General features: G+C 42.0%; 1 protein-coding gene across 3 annotated transcripts in view; it reads left to right on the forward strand.

The window, feature by feature from the left end:
• Positions 1-3,001, forward strand: part of LOC101167340 (glutamate receptor 1) — a 92,942-nt gene extending 89,941 nt beyond the window's left edge. For all 3 annotated transcript variants that reach the window (XR_013647511.1, XM_023962453.2, XM_023962454.2), the window contains one exon: positions 776-3,001. Coding sequence is in view for 2 of the 3 variants with exons in the window: in XM_023962453.2 (XP_023818221.1) it covers positions 776-982 (207 nt within the window). In the remaining variant the exon portion in view is untranslated. The remainder of the gene's footprint in view (positions 1-775) is intronic.
• Positions 3,002-10,414: the final 7,413 nt, after the last annotated feature.

Consider the following 10,414-nt stretch of genomic DNA (forward strand, 5'->3'; position numbering starts at 1 on the left):
GGGCAGCTCTGCAGTCAAACCACAGCAAAGAAAGGTTCCGACTTCTGTAACCCTTGGTCTATCCTAGGCACTTTAACGTTGGGAGTTGGGTCATCTAGACCCACTAGACAGTGCTCTGAACCTTTTTTCTTCAATGATTTGTGATCTTCACTGGTGTCCATGGATTACATGAAATCTTTCCACCTTTATCCACCTTTGTCATGGTAGGGAGAACACCTCAGTGGAAGGGGGGGGTCATCTAACATAGAACAAAGGTTAAATCTGTTCAAACTTCTCCTTAGTTTGATAAAAATGCCAAAAAAGCAAAGCAAATTGGTGAGACAGTAATACCTACACCCCGTCAGTGTCATGAACTTTGCTTGAACCTGTTACTTTCCTAAAGTTCACCACTGTTGTTTTTCCACATCCAAAGAATCCAAAGGGAACATTCTTGGAACATTCTAGACACTGGATGGTCACATGACTTTATTCAAAGTCTGTCCACACATTGGACTGGAATGATGGATTGATCCATTTAATGACATCACATGTGTTGTCTGCTGTGATTGGTCGGTTCACCTTCTAGTCTAATAAATATACTGTACCTCAATCCAAATGGTATTTTCCAATATTGGTCATTGATTTATCTCATTTTGAAACAATTTTATGATGGTTTAGGTCAACTTGTGTAACAACTTTCCTCAGACAGATCGATCTCATTGGATCGTATGAATTGTTACACTCCTATTACAGCTGCAGTGTCTACCAGACTGACTGTGGTTTTTCCTTCATGCAGGAGCTAATTGATGCCGCCATGATGAGCAGCAGCCTGGGTGGAGTTTCTGGAGGAGGTGAAGCAGGAATCCTTGCTTGCGGTTTAGGTGGAGGCCTCACAGGCGAGAATGGCCGTGTGGTGACTCATGACTTTCCAAGCATTGGAGTTAAGAGGTTACCCTGCATGAGCAAAGCTGCAGGTTTAGGTCTGTCCTCAACGGGAATGTGATCCCAATCCAGGGAACTGGACTAAACAATCTAGCGGCCTAGAAGGAACAGAGACGTGGGATGAAAACCTTTACCGCTACATGAAAGTAGAGCAAAAAAGACACAAACAATATGATTTGAGGTGGGAAATTTTTGTTCAACCAGAAGCAACAAAACATTTATTGACAGAAAGCACAATCTGACCAGACTTTACCTGACTGGACCAGACCTGGCCTCACCTGACTTGAAATTACTGGACTTCTTCTGACCTGATCTCCAGGCATCTGGAGCTACTTTTTCTTTTACTGCTCGTTTGTGGAAAAACTAAAGCTGAGTGGAACATTTTAAACTTCCCGTCATACAATATTTGCTCTGACCCTCCACTGCTCCTCCTGGGTTACAAGCTGAGATTTCGGTCAAAATGGTTTCAGCTGAACATTCAAAATGGCTGCCAAGCAGCTTAACAACCATTTGTCCAAATATGCCCTGGTGAGGAAGCAGGTGAGCAGAAAAACAGGTAAAATCAGGTGGACACAAGTTGACACACACAAGTAACAAATGCCACTTTATTACAAACCAGAATAGTTGTAAATACGAGAAAAACTTGGCCCCAAACAGAACCTTCGGCCAACTGGAAAATAGGCAGAGCAGCATTGTGAAAATCCTCTTTGTTGCCCCAAAATGTTCTATTACTACTCTGAATAAACCCAACCCCTATTGTGACAGGTTCTGATTCCTCAGTTTGGTTCTGACCTGCTTCCCAGTGTCCTCATAGCAGTTCACATTTCGTTTAGCTCAGTTTATTTCACAGATTCATTTTAGTCTCAACAAACTAGATGAAAAACATGTAATTTTTGTCAGTAACTGTCTTCGCCAGCAGTTCCAAAGTAAAAGAAATGTTCCCCTCTCCTCTACAATTGACATTTTCAGTTTCATAATTTATAATCTGATCATTTATATCTAGAACGATGCAGTTTATACACATGCCAGCACTAAAGAACACATGTACAGTCATGAGGAACAAACATTCTTATTTCTTATTACATTATTATTCTACTTCACTGTCACTCCCTTCCAGATTGAGGTAAAAATGAATTTAGGGTTTCAAATATTTCCTTTCCTTCTGTTCACATGGACAGACTTCACAAAAAACCCCAAATACCAAACCCAGATTGTTCAAAAGGCCAGATTATCTTTCCCATACTTTAAGGAAAGTTTATATAAGAGTAATCATTCAAAATCCCCATAATGAGCAGAAAGGAAAACTCCAAAAAGCTGTCTCTGTGGCTCGTCTGGACAGTTGGTCTCAAAAATTTTCTGCTGAAGATGATGAAACTCACCTTACCAACCCTGTTCTCTGGCTGGACATTCACACCTATAAACTTCTGGAATTAAAATCAAATCGGCAGATCTGGACCCTCTGATCTGGCAAAGTCCACAGACTTCCTCAGAGATCTCACTGCTGATCTGCCGGTATTTTCTAGGATAAATTGATGACTTACAGCAAAGTTATGTTGAAAAAACGGGTCTTAAAGGCAAAAACGAATAATCAATTCTTATTTGTCTTTGACAAAAACGTGTGAGAATTTCTGATCTTCTTAATCACCAAAGTCTACAAATGCAGGGGTCACATCCTTTTGTCTATGATCCTTTAAAAACATCCCCCTTTTTGGAAAAGTAGGAACATTGTCAGACAGCTGTGTTTTTAGAATGTTCTGGAATGTGTGGCAGCATGAAGCCACGAATCTGCGACTCTGCATGGAAACAGGAAGCTGAGGCTCGTCTCTTCCTTACATTGTTTGTGTTTTAGCTTCCTTTGTGTCTTCTGTGAAACTGATGTTTTCTACCTAAAAACAGAAGTTTCTGCTGCCGGGCTTTGGTCCGTCACCGTTTCCTTCTCGGCTCCGGTCCAATGCTACATCAGAACTTTTTTACCCAAACACAAAGTACAAAAAACTGTGGAAACTGTTTGCTAAACCGGTTTTCTATCAATTTGCTCAGACTTTGTCAGTTTTCCTGTTTAATAAAACTTTGAAGACGATTCTGTGGCTTTTCTCCTTTTTCATCCACATTGTTGTGAAAGGTTTGGAAGAATGAAGGGATGGTGCTGTTCTCTCCCATTGGACCGGCGGACACCATGACACGATCTTTGTAATGATCCCTAGTTCTGCTGAAATCCACGTCAGAGTTGCCAGTTAGAGAAAGCGGTCCAAGACGCTGGACAAACAGAACCAAGAGCGGAAAGGGGGTAACAGGTGCTAACCTCAGGGGGTGTGGGGGGGGTGTATGTGAAATGATTGGCTGCAGAAAACAGAAGGGTGTTAGGATGAGGACCTGCTACTCTCCCCTCTGAAGGCATGTAGACATGGAAAGTCTTCAGGCTGCAGGTTTCTGATTTCAAAAGTTCAGTCAGTCAAACATGTTTGGCTCAGTTCCCATCCTGTTTATGATTTACATGCTGCCCTTAGGAAACATAATCAGGAAACACAGCATTAATTTTCACTTTTATGCCGATGATACGCAGTTGCATTTATCTACTAAACCTGACCAGAATGACAATATAGAGAAACTGGATGCCTGCATCAGAGACATGAAGACCTGGATGACAATTAATTACCTCCTCTTGAACCCAGATAAAACTGAGGTCATTATACTTGGTCCTAAAAACCTCAGAGATGCTCTGTCTGCTCAGATAGTCTCCCTGGATGGTATAAGTATAGCCCCCAATTCCACAGTTAGAAACCTTGGGGTTTTACTTGACCAGGATTTATCATTTAAGGCTCACATATCTCAGGCATGTAGAACTGCCTTTTTTCACCTGCGGAATATTGCTAAGATCAGAAATCTACTTTCTAAGAGTGATGCTGAAAAACTCATCCATGCATTTGTTACGTCTAGACTAGATTACTGTAACTCCTTGTTAGCAGCTTGTCCTAAGAGTTCCTTAAGAAGTCTCCAGCTTGTTCAGAACGCAGCAGCTAGATTGTTAGCTGGAACCAGCAGAAGAGATCACATCACTCCTGTGTTAGTTTCACTTCACTGGATCCCAGTTGATTCCAGAATCAAGTTCAAGATCCTCCTGTTAACCTATAAGGCCTTACATGGACTGGCCCCGTCCTACATTAACCCTTGTGCTATCCTAGGTACTTTAGCATTGGTAGTTGGGTCATCTAGACCCACTAGACAGTGCTCTGAACCTTTTTTCTTCAAAGATTTGTGATCTTCACTGGTGTCCATGGATTACATGGAATCTTTCCACCTTTATCCACCTATCTGGACTATCTGACAAACAGGCCACAATTTGTCAGAATGGGGAGTTGCAGTTCCTCCATACTGACTGGCAGCACGGGGCTCCACAAGGCACAGTGCTCTCACCTCTCCTCTTTACCCTCTACACCACTGACTTCCACTACAACTCTGATGCGTGCCACATTCAAAAATTCTCGGATGACGCAGCAATTGTGGCATGTATCAGGGAGGGTGAGGAGGGGGAGTACAGACAGCTGGTGGAGGACTTGGAGCCAACGAAACTGCCTCCACCTGAACACATCCAAGACAAAGGAGATGGTGCTGGACTTCCGACGAACACCTGCTGCAGTTCAGCAGTTCAGTTCATCCTCATTGATGGAGCAGAGGTGGAGGTAGTGGATAGCTACAAATACCTTGGAGTCCTCCTGGACAATAAGCTGAACTGGTCTGCAAACATGAACTCAATTTACAGGAAGGGGCAGAGCAGGTTGTACTTCGTGAAAAGACTCGCCTCTTTTAATGTCTGCTCAGATCTCCCTTTCATGTTTTATCAGTCTATTGTTTTAAGTCCCCTGTCTTATGCGGTGGTGTGTTGGGGGGGGGGGGGGGGTGCGCGAACAAAAAGGACATAAAAAAACGTTTGAAGTTTGACCAGGAGGGTAGGCTGTGTGGTGGGGCAGAGCCTGGAGACAGTGGAGGTGGCGGCAGAGCGGAGGATGCTGTCCAAACTGGACAGCATCACGAAGAACACTGGTCACCCCCTACATGGACTCTTCACTGACCAGAGGAGCACATTCAGCGACTGCCTTCGCTCTCTGCCATGCTCCACAGAAAGACTCAGGAAGTCTTTTGCACAGAGTGCAATTAGACTGTTCAATACCGCTGGGAGGGGAAGGGGCATGAGAAGGAGTCACTAAAAGAGCAACTACTTTTTACCACTTTTATGCTTTTTTATGTTGTTTTTATTGCTCTTATATTTTTATTCTTTTTATTCTGTTTTTAGTGAGTGTGATTATTTTTATGACTATTTGTTACTCAACTACTTTTTAACCCTTGTTCTATCCTAGGCACTTTACCATTGGGAGTGGGGTCATCTAGACCCACTAGACAGTGCTCTGAACCTTTTTTCTTCAATGATTTGTGATCTTCACTGGTGTCCATGGATTACATGAAATCTTTCCACCTTTATCCACCTTTGTCATGGTAGGGAGAACACCTCAATGGAAGGGGGGGGGGGGGGGTCATCTAAGAAAGCACAAGGGTTAAACGTCTATTGAATTTTTGTGTATTTGAGTAGCAATTGATGGATATGCAAGTTCCCTCTGGATTAATAAAGTACTCTATCTATCTGTCTGACTGTCTGTCTGTCTACCTTTGTCATGGTAGAGAGAACACGTCAATGCAAGGGGGGGGGTCATCTAAGATAGCACAAGGGTTACATTAGTGTGTGTGTATACATTAGTGTGTGTGTGTACATTAGTGTGTGTGTGTGTGTGTATACATTAGTGTGTGTGTTTACATTTGTGTGTGTGTGTGTATACTTTAGTGTGCACTTTGGGTACATTAGTGTGTGTGTATACATTAGTACGTGTGTGTATACATATGTGTGTCTGTACATGTGTGTGTGTGTTTGTGTACATTAGTGTGTCTGTATAAATGAGTGTGTTCATGTCTGTGTGTCTTTTTGTATGCATTAGTGTGTGTGTATACATTAGTGTGTGTATACATTAGTGTGTGTATACATTAGTGTGTGTATACATTAGTGTGTGTGTATACATTAGTGTGTGTACTTTAGTGTGTGTATACATTAGTGTGTGTGTGTACATTAGTGTGTCTGTATACATTAGTGTGTGTGTACATTAGTGGGTGCGTTTGTGTACATTAGTGTGTGTGTATACATTAGTGTGTGTACTTTAGTGTGTGTATACATTAGTGTGTGTGTGTACATTAGTGTGTCTGTATACATTAGTGTGTGTGTACATTAGTGGGTGCGTTTGTGTACATTAGTGTGTGTGTATACATTTTTGATTTTGATTTTTGATTTATTTCAAGCAATGTAGTCAAAGCAATAAAGAATTTACAGATATTTCTCAAACTCATTACAGAAATGATGAAATGCATAGATTAAAAAGACAGAAAATAAAACAAAACAAAAACCTCACTTGAATCACATCTGCTTAATTAAATACAGTGATCATTAACTAAAGTATAATTAGAGTTTGATTTATTGCTTGAAAAGGAGTGGGAAGAAGCAAGCTTATATAATCCCACCCCTACTGAGTTCATTCATTGGATAGTTTAACAGTGTTTTAAATCCGGTTCTGATCAAATAGATTCTCTTCAAGTAATAAAATCCAGTGTCTAGTAATGATTGATGATCTTCAGAAAACATTCATTCATGATTTCAGTAAACAGTAACGATACCGATATGTAATAATAATTGATTATTATTAGAACACATGATAAGATTAAACCAGAAATTATTGCTACACATTGCAGATCAAGTAAATAAAATCAATAGCTTATTGATGGTAATTCAAACATTTCAGTAATCATTATTGCACATTACAATGTAAAAGTCATTAGTTTTAATTAAAAGAGCTTTGATTATTTCACCACAGTCAAGTTCACACATGGATTTGGAATTATTCAAACACCTGTTGATCCTTAAATCCTCTTATCTTCATATCCTGAAATAATAGTTTCTTTATAACTTTTCTTGAATATTTGAACATTTTTTGAGTTCATTACTTAAACCGTTCCAGAGTTTAGTGCCACACACCGACACACAGAAACCTTTCTTTGTGGTTCTGATCAGTTTGATCTTGAAGTTCCTACATCCCCTCAGTCTGTAGCCTCCTTCATTTTCTAAGAACTGTTTTTGGATGTTGGATGGTAACAATTTCCAACTGGCTCTGTATAAAAGTTGCGCAGTGTAAAAATCAACAAGGTCACACAGTTTTAAAAGTCTAGATTGATAAAATAGATTGTTTGTATGATCAAGATAGTCAGCCTTATGTACAATTCTGACGGCTCGTTTTTGAAGTAGGAAGAGAGGATGAAGTGAGCTCTTGTAATTATTCCCCCAAATTTCTATACAGTAGGTGAAATATGGTAATATTAAGGAGCAGTACAATAAATATCTACTGTTGTATCCTAATATATGTTTAGAGTTATTTACGATTGAAATACTTTTTGACATTTTAGTTTGTAGCCACAAAAGTATTTAAAATAAGGAATTGACATTATGATTAAATTCTGTGTCAAAAACATTTGTTCCCATAACACTGTAAAGTCCTATTTCCGATTTCCTCAGGAAATGTCATTCAGAATTTTTTTGGTTTTTTTGTATGAAGGACATGTCAGCTGTAAGTCATGTGACTGACGGTACCGGGGACTAATTTGAAAAAGAGGACCAAAGTAAGGGGGGGGGGGGGGGGTAGCGCATCCTGTCGTGACGGGGGAAAACTTCAGGGAGTCTACGAGAGACCTGAGGAGAAAAAGAAAAAAGAAGCGCATCTCACGCCCGAGGCATCGGATTCCGTTCTGGGGATTTATTTCTGTTTGGGCAAACTTGGACAGTGAGAGGATTCCTTTTTTTTCCCGTTTGGATACCGTTTCATCGTGGAGAATGCCTACATGTCTGGAGTGGGAGTGACCGTGAACTCTGAAAGGAAGATGCTACAGCACGGACATTAACGGGACATTTAAAGAAAACAAATCGGTTTTGAGAGACTAAGGATTATTATATTATTTGGGTTTTTCTGTTGTTTGGTTTACTTGTGTTATATAAAAGAATCTGAATAACAAAGAGGAAAAACTGTTGAGTGTAAATATATCAATTTTCAGCGTTTCAATATTCTGCAGCTAAAATCTAAAATGTCTTAAGTGGAAGCGGGACATGTCAGAAGAGGAGGTTGTGCGACGCATACAAAACAACATCAATCCAAAAGTGGCAGGATGTCTGAGGGGAACGGTCTCTACAGTTGCACAACTTGTGAAAATTGGAGCCATGGTTGAAAAGGACTGTACGGGAGCAAAAGATTATTGGCAGAGAGTTAAGATTCACTAAAAAAAGATTCACTAAATTCACTAAAAAACCTCCTGACAGAAAAGCTAACCAAAAGGGGACAGTAGGTGTCACTGTAGTTCCACAACATACCATTAGAGAGCCAAACCTCTTAATGGTCCCTGTTTCGATCCGAGGGATGCAAGTGGAAGCAGTGGCTGAGACTGGTAGTACCTTTACTCTAATGAGAGAGAGCTTGTGGAACCAGTTGACACGTCCTGAAGAAATATTTCAACTTACAGAAAGACAAAGGTTTGTTATGGCTGATGGAACCGTTCACCAGGAGTTGGGCCAGAAGACTCTATGTCTAGAGTGGCATCAGGATCAATGGACAATAAATGTGCATGTGATGGGAAACCACCACTTGGCTTTTTCTCTAGTGCTTGGACTGGATTTTCTATCACAGTCGGGAGCAATTCTTGATGTGTCCCGAAACGGTTATGGAGTGAAAACAGATCATGGTTATAAATTCCATGCATTTCTTCATCAGACAGGAGATTTCAGGGAGTGGAAAAAATCCACCATCTCCTCTTGCCTTTCTCCTGTTAGTCTCTACTATGCACTCCAACCGGGGGAGTTTCCTCCTTGTTGGTCGGTTGTGACTGCCACAGACATGGTTCAAACCTGTGACACTGATAACCCTGACAGTTCCAGACTTCTACATAAATTGGTGGAAGACTGGCCAACAGTTACTTCTGGCATTCTGGGGAAAACCACTGTAGAAAAACACACAATCTTCTTACTAGATGAAATCCCAGTGAGATCAAGAGCATATCGGGTTTCTCCTTTAAAAAAAAATATAATCGACGAACATGTGGCTAAAATGTTGAGAGATGGCATAATTGAACCATCACAATCAGCCTGGTCCTCTCCTGTGGTCCTTGTAGACAAGCCTGATGGATCCTATAGGTTTTGTGTTGACAACAGAAGAGTATATGCCAAGACCTTGCCTGATGCCTATCCCATGCCCCTCATTCATGACATCTTGGAATCCATGGATGGTGCATCCTGGTTCAGCACTTTGGATTTGCAACCAGGATATTGGCAGGTGGCCATGGATGAACAGAGTAAGCCACAAACAGCTTTTATAACTTCTATTGGACTTTTCCAGTTCAAATGCATGCCATTTGGATTACACAATGCTGCAGCCACTTTCCTTTTTTATTTTTATTTTTTTCCAACTTGTCCTGTCCAACAGCTGGGCAGACAGATGAGAGCTGAGGGCCTCTTGTGTTGGACATATTTTACTTTAACAAGAGGGGTTATTAATCTTCAGACAAACCAAAGGTATGACTGAATAAACCCCTTTTGTAATTGAGGCCAAAGTTTATTAATTTCAATCATGTTTGAAAATCTTTGGTGTTGGACCGGACGGAAAAGGAAAGAGGGGAAGAAGAGAGAGGGACGTTAGAGAGAGGGGGGAGGAGGGTGATCGTGGGGGGGGGGGGGGATAAGACCATGAAGCAGCATAGAGCAGACAGGTTAACTGGTTGTTTATCATTACGGTAAGGTTCAAATGTAGTACAAAAAGGGCGGGGCCTGTCCACACACACACTGACATGTTATCAACACACCTGCTAGCTGCACAAATGTCCACATGTCATCAAGTACACAAAACAGATAGTGTTCACACATGCATACCTATGCCTTTAAACCAACTAGTGTGAGATATATCATTCATTCTATCACGCAAACTTTTAGTGCAAAGGTGAGCTAACACCAGTGCTCAGGTGAGTGTTTATGTTCTTCTAAAATGGATGGTGGAATGTGAAAAGAAGGAGGAGGAGCGCCCAGCCACCCCCACACCCCCGCCGCAGCAGAAGCGGCAGCCTGAACCCCCCAACGCCACACGGCAGCAGGCAGGGGACAACCGCCCCCCGGGCGACCAAATACGCCACCCAGGCCAGGGCCAGCAGGACCACCGCGAGGCCCCCAGAGCCAGAGAGCAGGGAAGCACGGGGGAAAGAGAGCGCCGCCCCAGCCCAACCAGGAGAGCAGCCCGCCCACCGCGCCGGAAGAGCCCAACGCAGGGCCCCACCCGAGAAGGGCGCCCACAGCCCCAGACGAGCACCCTATCACCACCCAGGAGTTCCGGGCACCCCCCCGCCCCAACCCCAGGTACGAGCCAGGACCCCC

Source organism: Oryzias latipes, chromosome 14, assembly GCF_053564925.1.
Source record: "Oryzias latipes strain Hd-rR chromosome 14, Olatipes_Hd-rR_3.1".
In the NCBI taxonomy this organism is placed as follows: Eukaryota; Metazoa; Chordata; class Actinopteri; order Beloniformes; family Adrianichthyidae; genus Oryzias; species Oryzias latipes.